Source organism: Theobroma cacao, chromosome 4 (genome assembly GCF_000208745.1).
Source record: "Theobroma cacao cultivar B97-61/B2 chromosome 4, Criollo_cocoa_genome_V2, whole genome shotgun sequence".
Taxonomy (NCBI): domain Eukaryota; kingdom Viridiplantae; phylum Streptophyta; class Magnoliopsida; order Malvales; family Malvaceae; genus Theobroma; species Theobroma cacao.
In genome coordinates, this window is record NC_030853.1 from 18354568 (window position 1) to 18371427 (window position 16860).

Sequence of the window (16860 nt, forward strand, 5' to 3'; positions counted from 1 at the left end):
ATCGACAAGACTGTAGATTTGCAATGACATGCTGGTGGTAAACTTAATAAAATAACTTTAAAAAAAAATTAAACTATATCGACAAAATTTTTTATTGGTAAAACTATTATTTTTAATAGCGAGCGTAATCTCTTTACATTTCCTATAACTATTCAAATTAAAATTTTTTGAAAATTTAATAATTAATTATTATATGAATAGCAATTATAATGTTGCATTTGTGTAAGGGAAATGGTGAATCATTCAAGAGAACTTTTCATATTCGCCACAAAATAGAAGGCAGAGATTAGTCCAATAATCCATATTATAGCAAAAAGGCAGACGCGTAATTTTTATTAAGCACGTACACAAGTCAAAGTCTGACCACTTGCTCCCTCTAGAAACACAGCATGTCAACATTGACTTTCAAACGCCGCTACCATATCGCGATTTGCCTCTGTTTTCTTACTCTCCCCACAACTATATAAACGTCTCACTCTCGATCATTATCTTGCATCAAACACAATTAATCCCCCTCATTCTCCTTGTGCAATAATGTTAGTTTCCGATATGATCAGAAAAGGTCTACTGGCCATTGTTCTGGCTGGAATTATTGCTGGGGCAGCGCCTGTAAAGGCTCAAAACTGCGGTTGCGCAGAAGGGCTATGTTGTAGCCGATGGGGGTTTTGCGGCACTGGCGACGACTTCTGTGGCACGGGGTGCCAAGAGGGTCCTTGTAATCCACCACCAACTCTAAACAATGTCTCGGTGGCTGATATAGTGACACCTCAATTCTTTAATGGGATTTTGGATGAGGCAGAAGCAAGTTGCGAAGGGAAGAACTTTTACTCAAGGGCAGCATTTCTTGAAGCTCTCAATTCCTATCCTCAATTTGGAAGGATTGGCTCAATTGATGATTCTAAGCGTGAGATTGCTGCTTTCTTTGGACATGTCACCCACGAGACTGGACGTAAGATCCCTCTCTTTCTCTCATAAACTTAACTTTGTTTCTTGTTTATAGTTACTAAGTAAAATGCAAAATCATTTTGTCCGTGCAGATTTTTGCTTCATTGAAGAGATAAACGGAACCACTAGGGATTACTGTGATGAGAGCAGCACACAGTATCCATGCAACCCCGACAAAGGTTACTATGGCCGTGGACCAATCCAACTATCCTGGAATTTCAACTACGGACCAGCCGGGGAGAGCATCGGCTTCGATGGATTAAACTCCCCTGAAACCGTCGCCACAGACCCTGTTATCTCCTTCAAGACGGCCTTGTGGTACTGGGTGAACTTTGTTCAACCTGTCATAGGCCAAGGGTTCGGGGCAACTATTCGTGCCATTAATGGGGCTCTTGAATGCGATGGTGGAAACCCTGCTACTGTTCAGGCCAGGATTGAGTACTATACAGATTATTGTAACCAGCTTGGTGTTGATCCTGGGGCCAATCTAACCTGCTAAAAATTCACGCTTTATCACTAGCTTGCAGCCTTCTTTATATATAAATATAAGTGAATTTCACTGCCAATTATGTTTTTCTTGTTTTGGTTAGTTAAAAACTAGTTTTAACTTGACGTAACGTTGCAATGAAGTATTATGTTATTCTTAATCATATTGGATCGCCTATTTATGGAAATTTCTGACTCAGATGTTTTTAGAAACTTGGGCAAATCTTTTAATACATTTCAGTCACATATAATACAGATGCCCTCATTTTGGTACATGGTCTAAGATTATATACAAGGTCAAGTTGTGGATGTTGGCAAGAAATTAGATATCAATAGAGATTGATATCCCAAAATTATANTAGTTCGTGAAGTTATTTGCATATTTAGCCAAAAATATAAAAGCGTGAGAATGAGGTGAAATTTGAGTCTATGTGCAGCATCACTCTTTTAAGGAAAAATATTAATGCAGTTTTCTCAATTTCAAATGTCTAACTATTTGAATAAATTCAAGAATGAGCACTTACAAGTACACAAGTAAAATGTGAAAATAAGCATGTATGTATATATGTATATATATATATATATATATATGTATATGAGTATATAATTAACTCATGATGAATTTTTTTGCGTATTTCTTAATATATATATACAATAATAGATTTTCTTCTCACATCTTTCATAGTTTTTGAAAATTCAAGATTACCCAAAGAACAATTTTTAAAAAAGGAATAATTTTGCAGACATGGAGAGGATATTCTAACTATAAGGTATGTTGAGTTTAAAGAATGTTGAAGAAAGTGAAGGTTTTTTTTTTTGGTTAAGAATGATGGCTTTAATTAAGAAGATGGTAATAAGTTAAGAAAATGATAATCAATTTGAAGCAATTAGTTTTTTTTATTTTTTGTTTCAAATCCCTAATCAATAATTTTTGGATATATTTTGATATATAAAAAGAAAAAAACTCAATTCCTAGTCAAAACTTTTTTATGCCACGACATCTACTATACGACATTGACGTTATCAAGATAACATGTCAACATGCCACTAGAAGATGACATAGCATTGACTAACTTCCGTTAGTTAACTGTTGGTGTGAGGGGCTTATTTAATTTGAAAATAAAAATTCAAAAACTTATTTGAACGTAATAAAAAAATAGAAATTAACTTGACTTTCTTAGTATAGTTCGAGAACGTTATTTGCATATTTAGCCAAAAATATAAAAGCGTGAGAATGAGGTGAAATTTGAGTCTATGTGCAGCGTCACGCTTTTAAGGAAAAATATTAATGCAGTTTTCTCAATTTCAAATGTCTAACTATTTGAATAAATTCAAGAATGTGCACTTACAAGTACACAAGTAAAATGTGTAAATAAGCATGTATATATGTATATGATATATATATATATATATCATATCGTATATGAGTATATAATTAACTCATGATGAATCTTTTTTGCGTATTTCTTAGAATTGTTAATTGTTGTTGTACAATTATTTCATACTATATGTTTCATAGGAAGGAAAAAATTTGATAGATTTACATTCTCAAAAATTCAATAATGATTGGAAAATGAAAAGACAAACACCGATTCAATTAAAATGAATACAATTGTAATCTCAATATCTATTATCTTTCATCTCTTATATATAGCAAGCATAAAAGGAGAAAAACAATTTGTTTTTTCTCATCTGTCCCTATTTTTCAACATCAACCCAAATCAAAATTTTAATTAGTATGGACAAAAAGTTTTTAATACTTGAATGTCTAATCACTGATTATTGAGATACAGATGGAGTAATGAATTGATGAAGCGTAGAACAACTTGTCATAGCCTTAAGGACGGTGAAGGCATGAAGCTATTACTTAGGCAGAAGCAGAGCAAATTAATTGAGATGACTTGTACTTGTGCAAATGCAGTAGTAACGGGAGTAGGGAGTGGGAAGAAACGAAGGGAGGATAAAGCTAGCGCCGTCAACCAAAACCAGACACATACTCTTCCGAGTCCCACACGAATGCTGACAAAATCATGTACGGACGCTGTTGCTCTCCCAAAACCTGTGGCTCAAAACGAGGCATTAACGACTGTTTCAGCCTTTCAACCAATCACATCTCAACAACACATTGTACCCGTTATTAATTCTTCCTCAGTTCCACTGTATATTTTCTCCTTACTCTTGCAGTAAAAAGCCAAAATAAGCAAAGCAAAGCAAAATTATAAATAAAAAATAAAATAAAAATGAAAATATTACTACTATTTTCCCATTCCATTTCTTTTCCCTATAAATATGTGGGAAACCAAGGTCATTTACTCCATTATAACAACAGCAAAAAATAGAAGCACTCCAACACAAAAATAGAAACCCATTTCGTAAGAATTTCCATTTTTGTACCAGTTTCATGTTTTCTTTTTCCTTTTAGAATCAAAAGGAGAAAGGCAAACATGAACTCTATCTTTAGGGTTTCTTGGTACTCTCTCTCTCTCTCTCTCTCTCTCTCTCTCTCTGTGTTTTTGTTTGTTTGGTTGTTTGCTTAGTGAGAAAATTTTTTCCTTCATTTTTCGGGGAAAATGGGGAGAGGTAGGGTTCAGCTAAGGCAGATCGAGAACAAGATTAGCAGGCAAGTAACGTTTTCAAAGAGAAGAACTGGTCTGCTAAAGAAAGCTCACGAGATCTCAGTGTTATGTGATGCTGAGGTAGCTTTGATTGTTTTCTCTAACAAAGGGAAGCTCTTTGAGTACTCAACTGATTCGAGGTTTCTTACAAAAATTCTTCTACAACTTTACTTTCTGATCTCTTAGTTTTTCTTGTTATTGCATGTTTTTGTTTTTTTTTTTGTTCTTTATTGTTATATTTCTTTTCAACCTTTTTTTTCTTTTTCTGATTGTACTGAAGTTCTGGGTCTTTGTTATTTTCTGCTGCTTTTTGTTCATTATTGCACTGTTCATGGCTTGCATTACACGAAAATCTTCAGCTTTCTCTTATCTTAAAGGGATTGCTTTTACAATATTTGGAGTTCTAGCCTTCGATGTAATATTATTTTGATCTGTCCCCCTCGTGTACATACTCATAAAAAACCAAACATGGGAGAAAACAACATAGGACTTTTCCATGTGTCATTTCTGTGGTCTTTCTCTCTCTCTCTCTCTCTCTCTCTCACACACACACACATAGTGGACTTTTCGTATATATAGTCTTCCTTTAGTTTTTTTTTTGTTTTGAAAGTGAGTCCTCCTTTAGTTAAACAACATTTCTGTACATTTTTGTCCTTGCTTAGTTGTTGATAAGGTATGACGTGAAAATTTTTCTGGATTGATTTGTCATATCAAAAGTGAAATAATGTTATGTGTTGTGTTTAACCTCTCCAATAATCTGTGTTAATTAAGTCTTAATGTTATTGTTTCTTTATTTGTTGTACTTGATATAAACTTGTACCTTCATAGAAGTTTAACAGGAAATTAAGCAGCAGATTGTGGAACGTTTTGCTTATGTTAATGCAAAATTGGTGTAAAATTTTGGATGTGCAAAATTGGTTAAACCAGATTTCAACGTTGAAAGAGTCAAGTTTAACCAAAATGTCCTAGAGCTTTGTGTCATATATATAGGGCTTGGTGTTGTTGCATTTCTCTATTTTTCATGTTTTTGCATTTCATTTTTAACCTAGGATATTGGAATTTGTTGTTGATAATGCACCTAGGAGATTGCCTCCTAATTATATTAGCTCTTCGTAGGGCATCATATATAGGAAAGTGAGGAAAGCAATGTAACTTTGTTATTTGCAATTTCCATAATGATTTTTCCACTTAGCATTACTACTAGCCAATAGCTAGTGCAATTTTTTCAAATAAAATAACCATTTTTAATTAGCTAGGGGCAAGCTACTGCTATTTCATGTTTCCACTTGTATATTAACAAAGTGCAAAATGATTTGGTTGTGTCTAATTGCATTATTTTATTTCAATTAGTTAAATCTCTTTTCTTTGATTTTGTTGTGACTTTGTTTCAAATTCTTCACATAATGATTTTCATTGTTTCGCTGCTAAAGCATTTTCCAAAAGAGAAATGAAACTCCAAAAAGATTTTTAACTTGAGATTAGGTAAAACGTATTTTATGCTGTGGACTCATTGAACTTGAGTGCTAAAACATTGCAAGCATATTTTCATAAAGTTTCTTCTTGTCTTTTGAGATTAGGATTTGAAAGTTAATAACTTTTATACTGATGTTAGTGGTAAAAGTAGCCTAATTTATGGAATGTAACACTATTTTATCATTTCCATTAACTTTATGAAGAGATATACCAATGCAATTACCAAAGAACCATCTATGGTAAGTGCAGAAAGGAATGAGGTTTACCAAAAAAATACTCAAAAGAGAAGTCACAAACGAAAGAAAAAAAATTGAGAAAGTGAATAAGCTATGAAAGCAGAATCTAGCCCCTAAAACAATTTTATTTACTCTCTAACACTTTAAATTTTCAGCTTAAAGATCTTATTTGCCAACAACTTAGGGGAGCATGTAACTGTTATTTTCATTAGACATAAGTATATTAGATTGGGATGAAGTTCATCTTACTTATCTCATTAGACTTTGGCGGAGATATAGTTGTAAAATCCTGCATGAGATATATGTATGTTTCGATGGCTTCACAAGCATGCCTAGTTGTGGTCCAACCTGCATTGAAAAGTCAGCCAGTACTCAGGGAAAGATCATACATAGGAAGTTGCAAGAACTTGAATGGATATATCTATATATATATATATATAGATAGATATATAGCACTACTAGGTACTAGGAGTTTGACATTTAGCAAAGAAAATTTTGTATATAATGTTGTAAAATTTGACTTTTTGGTAGTATGAAAAGTCTTGTTTCGGAAATAGGTGACTACAAACTACAGTTTGCAACAAGAGTGCATAAAATTGCTATAAAATATGCTTGTTGCATCATTATTATAGGTTTGAAGCAATTCAAATTCTATTGTAAAATCTTTTTATAACAAGAAATGGAGTAATTGTGATGCAAAAGTATTTGTAGCAATTTATGCACATTCTTCTTCCAAAATTTAGTTTAGTTTGTAACAATCTATTGCAGCAAAAGACTTTTTATACCCAAAAGCATTATTTGCAACATTATAAAAAGTTATTCCAAAAAAGCTTTTGTTATTAAATAACAAACTCTTTTTAATTAGTGTATATTTCTCCTATTCATTTTGCTGCAACTTGTATCTTGTTAAAAATGGTTAATTAAACAAACATGGAGGAAGGGCATGGGGGAATTGCTAGAACATACAGGCATGCAGTAGTTGTCTATTGCTTCTTTTAAAAGTCATCAAATTTCAGTGAGATTGTACATACTACCTTTCTCATGTAAAATTGAAGTGTGTGAAGAAAAAATTCATGTATATATTGAATTAAACAGAAAAATACATTTCATTTTGGATAATATGAAAGTAAATGCATTTTGATATACTGGTTCTTGCTCTTTATATTTGGAAATATCCTTGTACATCCTTTAGATACAAAGTTAACTAGTATTTGCTCTTAGTGAAAGTGAACTAGGATTACGAATGCAATTGATAGCAGCTTGATCTGATTCTTGAACTCATATTTATTGATAGCAATCAGCAGTAATAATATTTACTTACTACTTACCAATAAAATGTAGAATCTGATATATACACTATGGCATTTGGCATTTATAGTTGTCTCACTTTAAGAGTTTTTTTTTTTTTTTTTTGTGCATCTTAAGTAGTGAAAATGCCAACATTTAGGAGCTGCTAGTTTCTATTTTTTCAATAAGCTTTAATGGTGAATATTGATCTAGTCCTGATATTGATGTCAAGCATGCCCTTTTAGGTTTCTTTGTTTTTTCATCTTTTCCTTTTCAGTTTTGTCTAATAATTAGACTATGCAATGAGAAACAACCATCTTTCATCTCGTAAACCTCTCAGTTTTTTAATTATGACATTTAGGATTCAATCTGGGAGCTTGACACAACCACCAAAGGTCTTTACCAGCTGAACTAAGCATTAACATAGCTAAGGAGGCAGTTTCTCTTTAGGTGCATCATAACTCAACCATTAAAATGATTAGAATTTAGAACTTTGGTAAATCCATAATTGAGACACATTCTTGTGAAAGATTTTAGCAAAATCAGAAGGTCATTTTTTTTTTTATAAATTCAATGTAAAGAAATCGTAATGAAGGCTTTCATAACATTCAATGATATTCCTGTACCGAAAGTGTGGGTGTTCCTGTTGATTTTTGTATTAAGTCTAATTAACCAGATTCAATATACCTGTGTAGAACTTCCTTGATTAACTTTAATTTTTATTACAGCATGGACTTTCATAACATTCAATGACATTCCTGTACTGAAAGTGTGGGTGTTCCTGTTGAATTCTGTATTAAGTCTAATTAACCAGATTCAATATACCTGTGTAGAGCTTCCTTGATTAACTTTAATTTTTATTACAGCATGGAAAGGATCCTAGATCGCTATGAACAACAATCAAATGCAGAGAGACAGCTTGTCCCAACTGGTTCTGAATCACAGGTATGTCTAGATCTTGCAGCAAATCATGAATTTGTCCAAAATAAATCACAATATATATAATCATTGCGAAGCTAAGGTGTCTATGTTGTGATTTTATTGGAGAATGTATCTACACAGTATGACACTAACTGCATATACATTAAATGTGTTTGGATATTCCATCCAAAAAAAGAAAAAAAAAGAAAGTATGTTAGGATATGATGGAAGAATAAGAGAGTAGAGGGAAATAAAATTTTGCTTTGCCTATCTAGATTGGAGGGTTTGGAGGTAAATTAAATCCTTCAAAACCTCACTTTTCAAATTCCTTCTAGTTGGGAGGAGGATGAGGTTGACAGTTGATTGATTCATATGATGTGTGTTCCATTCTGATGATTAGAGCTCGTTGTCCCTTCTACCCTTCAAAATTACATTTTTTAATGATTTTAAATTGAGTTGAAATGATAATAATGACTAAACTAGCTACTTAATACTACTCTACTTCCCTCTTTGCTCCTCAACAAGGTTGTTAAAATTTTGAAAAATTTAAGAGATTGTTGAGTGCTAAAAAAAAAAAAAAGATAATCACATACTATTTCATTAATAAAGATAACAGCTTTTATAGCCTTACAAAAGATAATGTTAAAAAATAAATTGATAAAATTAAAAGAAAACACATAGCATTACTTGGGATTGCCACACCACTAAGTTTGTGAGTTGTCCCTTACATTTGCTTTAACTGCCAAAACATGGTTAACGTAAAAAACTAAATAACCACCAAATAAAATAACCACTAAATAAAAGAAACTAAATAACCACAAAGTAAAAGACATGTAATTAGCACACAACATTACTTCTCTAAATTGAAAACTAACTTTTCACACTAAGGAGTATTGCAAGCAGAACCTAATTCCAACACATCTCTTTAGGATCAGCTATCAATACTTCTAATTTGGATTAGAATTCAAATCTATCCTTCAGAGTCATAAGTTCCTGAATCATTCCCATGCTTATCTTTGTAAGTCTCCCATGGATAAATAATTCCATCATTGTCTTGGTCAAAAGAGGCAACATGCTGCTGATGGACACTCATATCTTCTAATTCTTTAGAGTTTATTGACCTCTCGGGATTCTTAGCCATGAATAACACCTCCTCATTCACCTCATGTTCTTCGGCTACTACAGCTTTTTCTTCTCATATCTTCTAATTCTCTAGAGCTTATTGACCTCTCGGGATTCTTAGCCATGAATAACACCTCATTCACCTCATTTTCTTTGGCTACTACAGCTTTTTCTTCTCCTTGATTGAGTTTATTCTTACAAACTCTCTACATGACCAAGCTGGTTACAAGGCTTGCATGTAACATTTGGTCTACACCAGCAAAAACACTCAGTATGGTTGCATTTTTTACTTTTTACAATAAGAACAGGGAGAGTATTGAGCCTTTTGCTTACCTTGTTTTTTATCACCATTTTCTTCTCACTTGCACGTGCTAGTAAATCGTTTTCTACATGATCTTCCTGCCTCAAATCTCTTCTTTGCTCTTGAGCTTGAAGAGCATTTACGAACTTTGTCACGGTCAATGTGGACATGTCCTTCGAGTCCTCCAGAGAAGATATCTTGGCCTCAAATTTTTCTGGCAGGCTTACAAAGAATTTGTTGACTATTCTTCTCTCTAGTAAATTTTTTCCAAGTAATCTCAACTGATTGACTACTTTCAAAACCTTCTCTAGGTAGTCTGTCACACTTTCCTCATTCTTCATCTTCCATACTTCAAACTCTCTTTGCAGATTTAGGACTTGTATTTGACGGGTCCTATCACTACCATAAAACTCAACCTTAACCTGTCCCATGCTTTTTTGGCAAACTCACAATTCATTAAATGAGTAAAAATCGAGTCGAAAATAACAGAATGAATACAGGATAAAGTTTTATACCTTTTCGTAATTTTTTCGCTATGCTGCTTTAGCTGTGCGATTATTGGATTTAATTGCCTCATCTCATGAGGATTTTTACCAACTTCAATGATTTCTCAAAGATCGAACGCACGAAGATATGCCTTCATTTTTACTATCCATATTGAGTAGTTTTCTCCTGTAAAAACAGGTGGAGCAGTTGCATTGAAATTTGTAAAGGTCATTTTCTTGGTATTTCGAAGATAGACAGTAAAAGGTAAGGAAGACAAACTAATGGGGATTTTTTTTGAAGTGATTTTACACTAACACAATCTCTTAAGATAAATGCTTTGATACCATGTTAAAATTTTGAAAAACTTAAGAGATTGTTGAGTGCTAAAAAACAAAAAAGAAGAAGATTATCACACACTATTTCATTAATAAGGATAACAACTTTTATAGCCTTACAAAATATAATGCTAAAAAACAAATTGATAAAATTAAAAGAAAATAAATAGCACTATTTGGGATTACCACATCACTAAGTTTGTGAGTTGTTCCTTACATTTGCTTTAACTGTCAAAATATGACTAACATGAAAAACCAAATAACCACCAAATAAAAGAAATTAAATAACCATAAAGTAAAAGACATGTAATCAGCACACAGCACTACATCTCTAAATTAAAAACTAACTTTTCATACTAAGGAGTATTGCAAGCAGAGCCTAACTCCAACAAAGGTAAGAGATGTTTACTCTTTACTCTTTGTTAACTTCATCTTTTCACCAATTCCATTGATAAGGTCATAGAGACTCCCTCATTCACCTATTCAAACATAAAAATAATGACACACAAGCAAGAATGCCAGCATCTTTCACCATAACCTTTTGTACCAAAAAAAAATGATGAAGACCAATTGAGAGTTGGGGTAAATATTTGTGTTTAGGGGAAGAAAGAGAAGCTGTAATTGCTTTCAAGGAAGACCAAAATAGTTGAGACCTTGCAACTATTCTTTTGTTCTAACTTAACACTTGTTACATGGAAAGTGTAACAAAAAATATTAAGTCAAGAATGAAACTTAAATTTCATAAATTTGTTGGGAAACCCTAGTGTAATTTTATCTTCTTCCATCCGTGCCTGTGAGTAAAAGTTCACATTGTAACTTTATCTGTCTTCAGATAAGAATTAACAGAGCTTTATGGTGAGTTTTGCTTTCAGATTTTAATCCTCAATTCATGGTTGACTGTGTGTTTCTATTCTTCACAGGTATAAATCTCTTAATTTGATTGTACTGCATATGTTTTCCACAGAATTAGTCACTGCTGTTAAACCATGCAGTTTTCTTGTTCAGCTTGTTCCAAAATCAAACTTGAAAGAGTTCATTTTCATGCATTCTTACTGTCCCTGATGCAACTGTAACCATTACTATAAGTTGTTGAAATTTCCTTTGATAGTCAGAATCTCTTTAAGGTTGAAACTTGTAATAATTATTAGTGCTTGTTTACTAAAATGAAGATGAAATCAGAATTTCTTGAAATCCTTTTTCTAAATGATAACAGGGAAACTGGTCTTTGGAATGCCCCAAACTCATGTCAACTATTGAAGCTTTACAAAGGAACTTGAGGTACAAATGTAACTTCATGTGAACTATCAGAACTTTGAAAGTGGCTTGCAGGCAGCAGTCATGTAGAGCTGTCAACTTCTGTGCAATATTTTGCCTGTTGAAAGAATAGTACTATCTTTTTTCACAAAACTTTTAAATAAGAGCATGCATCTCATTTCATATGTGATCCAGTCCCCATGCCCTAATAAAGGAAGCACTCAAAATAGTATATCTACCTGAAAAGAGTCAATAACCACAAGTTAAATTCTCATTCCCAAGAAGGGCTATAGCCTATCATTTTTGTATATAAATCCTAGTGCTAAAACTTGATGAAGCATACTGATGTTGTAAAATTGATAAGTTACTGAGGCCTAGCAGCAGCTTTGTCCTGTTACCTTAAATAAATATGCTACATGGAATATGAGGTTACATGCTTCTAGGGTTGGATTGGATTTACCGGCAACTTAATCAACTCAAGAAAATGATATGTTTTATATTTATCATGCAGGCACTTCCTGGGAGAAGAGCTTGATCCCTTGAGTCTAAGGGACCTGCAACTTTTGGAACAACAAATTGATACTTCTCTGAAGCGCATACGAACTAGAAAGGTAAATTAGCATGTTCAATGAGGTCTATGAAAATTTATGTTACATATTTTATGAATGCTTTGTATCACTCATTAATTACGTGTTCTGATATGCAGAATCAACTCATGCATGAGTCCATTTCAGAGCTGCAGAAGAGAGTAAGATACTTTAACATATGATAAAACGTTTATCATGACTTATAGATTGTATTCTAAAATCGACATTAAATCCCATGAAAGAACACTGCCACATATGAAAATCTCATACTTGAAGCTTGTGACAGGAAAGGGCACTACAAAACCAGAACAACATGCTAGCCAAAAAAGTAAGAACCACGACTTCTACCCTCTAACTGCCAAAGCATGCATTCTCTTGTTTAAATACGAAGTTTCTTGAATCATTTTTGACTTTCATTGATACTTCTGGCATAGATACAGCTCAAAGAAAATGAGAAGACACAGACTGAGCATGCACAATGTGAGCAGCAAAACCTTTCCCAAAACTCATCATCATTTATACAACCACCACCAGCAACAATAGAGTTTCCTTCTTTGACCATTGGGTACTCTCTCTCTCTGATAATCTTTCATGCTAACTGAGAATGCCATTGCATATGTAATTTATGTACACATCCGGTCGCCTCAACTACTGCTCGTATGCTTTAACTGTTTGATTGATTAGGATTTTCTTTATTTCGTACTTTATGATTTTCCCTCTTTGCACTGATTTCTTTTACCTTAGTGACAACGGTAAGGAATTAATTGACTAAGGCAAAGCTTGCCATGGGTCTACTTGCTATTAAGTGATGTCCCGCTGATGAGATGGATGATCATAGTGTAGTTAAAAGATATCTCTGAGGATGCAAAAGCATCCTCTCTATAATTTGCTTAAGTTGTGGCCAGAAAAAAGTAATAATTCCTAGGGATGATTATTTTCCTGTATATTTTTACTTCTTTTTTGTCCTAAACAGCCAATTGGTCCTTACTTAATTTTGCCAATAAGGGTAAGTGCTGCCACCAGTTTTACCAACAGTGCAGCCTACTGCCTAGATTTGGCAAGAACTATAGTTATTTTCTTAATTAGTTCCATGCTGTAGTCACACCGAATTCTGTTTACATAACCCTAATCATAGCTAGCTGATAGGCATTATCTACACAAACTATTTTTTTTTTCTGTTAAGTTTTATAGAAATCAGTCATAGAAACGACTTAAGCAAAATTCAGCACTGTATTACTCCTGCAATGAGACTAATCTCCAGTTTTGATATGAATCATGCAGAGGGAGTTTCCAGGCCATAGAAGGTGCAAACAAGGAGGCTGAGACTCAACCCCAGCCTAGTACAAATACTGTAATCCCGCCCTGGATGCTTCGCCATGTAAACAGATAGCTGAGACCAGCAGGAGCTGTTCAAGGCGAACATCTCAAGCTATGTTTTATAGGGTGAGAGTACCCAGCATATATGCCATGGCAAAATTAAGTTCCAATGCGATGAGAAAACTCTAAGTTGTCTATTTGAAACTCAAAAATACTGTTTTTGAGACTGCATCCTGGGGTCCCAGTAGAAATATATAGTAAAGAGGTAAGACTAAATAGCATTGCTTAAAGCAATTATGTGACCAGGAATATGCAAATGTCCACTGGCAAGCATAACTCTGTGGCAGCTTCAACCTGTAATTTTGCACTTTGATCAAACGCTCATTGGCTTCTATATTACATTTTCATCACCTGAATGTGAAAAAGGGGTAAACTGCATGTAGTTCAAATGGAAAGAAAATTCTGAAAATCAATTCAGCAAGCATATTGGGTCCAGTACTTGAAGTATAGTATATATATTCTGTTAAAAGACAAAGATGGAGCTCGTCAACTTCAATGGAAAACAACAAGTTTGTGGTGAGCTAGTTTCCATGCAATCACTTTCACCAGTCACCGCGAAATATCCACCCTCCTCACGTGCCTCTTCTTTTTTATGAAGTAATCCAGTGGCCTTTGACGTGCAAGCCAAGACAAAAAACATACGACCGCCATTCTTTGGTTCATCTTTAACAAAGGGTATCAAGCCCAGCAAAAACTTGCAGTCCATAGCATTTCAATACATTTCCTGTTTATAGGGTTCAAGGTTACAAATAAATAAGCACGTGAGGGAGGTCAATTTGAATTATTGAATATATATATATATATATATATCATAAAAATTAATAAATTTTTATAATAATTAAATAGACACACAATAGTATTCTAACTTTATTCCTGAAGGTTTAAAACTCCAACAAACCATATATATTTTTAGACTGTTTCATCTTTTGGAACTTGAGTGTTAACATTAAATCATCATATATATGTTCATTAATGCTAACATTTAGACATTCTTACCTAATCTAATTTAAATTTTTTATTCAAATACATAAAAATATACAAATATAAATAATCAAATGTAATAAATTTAGTTTTGTAATGATAAAATTAAAATTTTTGTAATGATTAATATACACATTATTTAAAATGTACACATGTCAGAAAGAAATGGTTGCTTTCCAAAACTCTATTGATTTTTTTTTTTTTTTTGGTTTAGAGAAAAAAGGGGAAAAAAGAAAATTAAGGAAAAAAAAGGAAGAAAGGAAGGTAAAAAGTAATTAGGAAAATATAAAAAGATAAACAAAAAGAGTTTGAGCAGTTGAAAATACAAAAAGAAACACAATGATGCATAGGGTGAATAGTTCTTCAGCAAGCTTTCAAGTCTTAAGCCATACAATGTTCAACTTTTTACAAAGTCATAGGTACAAGTTTTATTTCATGTCATTTCTCAATGCTTAAGTTGACTGTCCTAAACACCTTCGCCATCAAGATGACCCAACAGAATGATTTTTGTATAATAATTAATCATTTGAAAGACAATCCTTGCTTTCATCATATGACTAATATATTTCTTATCCTATATTTTTGCTGTGAATGATAGGTAATGAAGGTCACAACAGCAAGTACATAGCGACCTGACGACTTTGTAGTCATTTCTTGACATTACTCGTGTCATCTTGATAATCGCCATCACCACCATCAACAAAATGCTCCCTGTAGATAAAAAAAAAAAAGACAAGACAAGAGAAGAGAAATAAGGACGACAGGGAAAGGGGTCGGTTATGGTTCTTTGCCAGTACAAAAAACAGAAAACGCTAATGACATCTCAATTCTGTGGTACAACAAGATAAAGCAGACAATGTGTATGAAAGTTGACCATACACCATAAACAACATCACGTTGAGGGAAAACTTACAAGGAGTAGAGAATGATATGCTACTTTAAAAAGAAAAGCATAAGGAAAAAGTATCTAGACAAGATATCATATGAATACCACCAAAAAAGTTAACCAGTACCTCAGTCTCTCGCAAAGACGTGCTAAAGCATCTGATCCTGTTCGAGATGCAACATCCTCAATCTGTGCAGCATTTGATAAGGTCACATTGTCTGCAAGCCTAAACTCACACAGTTCTTTCAAGGAACATGCATCGGTCAATACGGCAGAATGACCACCACCGGCAGCTAGTTTTCTAACTTCACCAACACACCTACAATGGAGTATTGTCATCAAACAAAATCCACAAGATGTTGCAAAATCTACCATACAACAATTTGGCTACACATACCAATCAACTGGTGACGGATACCAAGCATAAACAGACTTCTCATTAGCTGCCTGACCATAGCTGTTGTAACCCCACCCATGAATTCTTCCATCTTTCAAACAAATAAGTGTATGAGAATGTCCACAAGCAATAAGCTGGACACCAGTGGGGACAACCAAAGCAGGGATATTACGAAAGAATGATTTCTTAGAGTCGCATGAAAAGATTCCTGTCTGAGGGCCAAGGCCTAGCTGTCCTACTTGACCACCACCCCAGGCATAAAGAGCTCCCTCTGAAGTTAAAGCACAAGTATGTACTCCTCCACAAGCAACATCCTTTATGCATATCCCATCAAGAGCAACTACTCTCCTTGGCAATAACTCTTTATCACCAGATTGAAGGGAACTGTGTCCAAGTTGACCCATATTTCCTAACCCCCAAGTATAGCTGTAATATTCAAAGCAAACAATCATCATGATAAAATCTTTGTTGATAGCTAGGCGGGAGATCTTGAAATAAGATTAGCATTTTGAGACATCAACCATCTATGTCCTTTAAAACATGATCAAACAATGTCCGTGTTCATATAACACGAGTTCATGGTTAATATACATTATGGAAAATGCTTGTACGCATTTGCACATTGGAACACTCATGCATGTTTAAATCCTAAAAACACCTTCAAGAATAGTATTACTCAAGGAACCGATGTATAATGAAAACAATCATTTAGTGACACTTGGAAATAGAAGTATAGATAAGCATTATGCTTTTGTATAGACCTACACAAATATCTTATCATGAAACCTAGTTTTGACTATCCTACACTAAAAGATAATGAGTGCGGAGATAGCAAGCTCCAATAAAAGCCTCACTAACATGAAACTCAGGAATCAGATCTTCAGATATGTATACACTATCACAATTTCGAAATGCATCAAACTTCAGCTTTATACACTAAGAGAGGGAATGGGAAAAGGTGAAGACATGCACTTATCATAGAGTGCGTAAGATTTCATGGTACAACCAAAGTAAGGGAACAGAGACTTGCATATCAGAATTCATCCCATTTCCATTGCATCCTGTCTCCTGACTAGATGTGAGATTCCAATAAGAAGATTTTTCCAAACCCTCATACAAAGTAACTTGTGTCATGCCAACAACCACAATCCTCCTCCCCCTCACCCCCCCC

At 33.8% G+C, this 16860-nt stretch overlaps 3 protein-coding genes across 6 annotated transcripts in view; 2 read left to right on the plus strand and 1 right to left on the minus strand.

Annotated features, from left to right (window-relative positions):
- LOC18602390 (endochitinase EP3) lies at positions 476-1619 on the plus strand. The gene is made up of 2 exons (XM_018118801.1): positions 476-949; positions 1038-1619. The coding sequence occupies exons 1-2, from the start codon at positions 535-537 to the stop codon at positions 1442-1444; spliced, it is 822 nt and encodes a 273-aa protein (XP_017974290.1). The 5' UTR covers positions 476-534; the 3' UTR covers positions 1445-1619.
- On the plus strand, positions 3762-13772 carry LOC18601756 (truncated transcription factor CAULIFLOWER A). 4 transcript variants are annotated; one of them, XM_018118824.1, is made up of 8 exons: positions 3762-4186; positions 7909-7987; positions 11421-11485; positions 11973-12072; positions 12168-12209; positions 12335-12376; positions 12483-12613; positions 13330-13772. In XM_018118824.1, exons 1-8 carry the CDS (start codon positions 4002-4004, stop codon positions 13436-13438), a joined length of 753 nt encoding a protein of 250 aa, XP_017974313.1. In that variant the 5' UTR covers positions 3762-4001; the 3' UTR covers positions 13439-13772. The 4 variants fall into 4 exon arrangements, with proteins under 4 accessions (XP_017974313.1, XP_017974314.1, XP_007032867.2 ...); XM_018118825.1 differs by having other exon boundaries at positions 12489-12613; XM_007032805.2 differs by lacking the exon at positions 12168-12209.
- Positions 14730-16860, minus strand: part of LOC18601758 (ultraviolet-B receptor UVR8) — a 6187-nt gene continuing 4056 nt past the window's right edge. Inside the window, exons 7-9 of the mRNA XM_018120310.1 lie at positions 15690-16115; positions 15420-15611; positions 14730-15117 (exon numbers count right to left, since the gene is read on the minus strand). Of these exons, the coding sequence (XP_017975799.1) occupies positions 15054-15117; positions 15420-15611; positions 15690-16115 (682 nt within the window). The 3' untranslated portion in view covers positions 14730-15053. The remainder of the gene's footprint in view (positions 15118-15419; positions 15612-15689; positions 16116-16860) is intronic.

What these genes read in the sequence shown, in the direction of transcription:
- LOC18602390 (XM_018118801.1), top strand. Translation starts at nt 535, where the DNA reads ATGTTAGTTTCCGATATGATCAGAAAAGGTCTACTGGCCATTGTTCTG. An exon ending in TGTCACCCACGAGACTGGAC is followed by an intron (nt 950 to 1,037) that starts GTAAGATCCCTC and finishes TTGTCCGTGCAG; the next exon opens with ATTTTTGCTTCATTGAAGAG.
- LOC18601756 (XM_018118824.1), top strand. Translation starts at nt 4,002, where the DNA reads ATGGGGAGAGGTAGGGTTCAGCTAAGGCAGATCGAGAACAAGATTAGC. An exon ending in GAGTACTCAACTGATTCGAG is followed by an intron (nt 4,187 to 7,908) that starts GTTTCTTACAAA and finishes TTTTTATTACAG; the next exon opens with CATGGAAAGGATCCTAGATC. An exon ending in TTTCAGAGCTGCAGAAGAGA is followed by an intron (nt 12,210 to 12,334) that starts GTAAGATACTTT and finishes AGCTTGTGACAG; the next exon opens with GAAAGGGCACTACAAAACCA.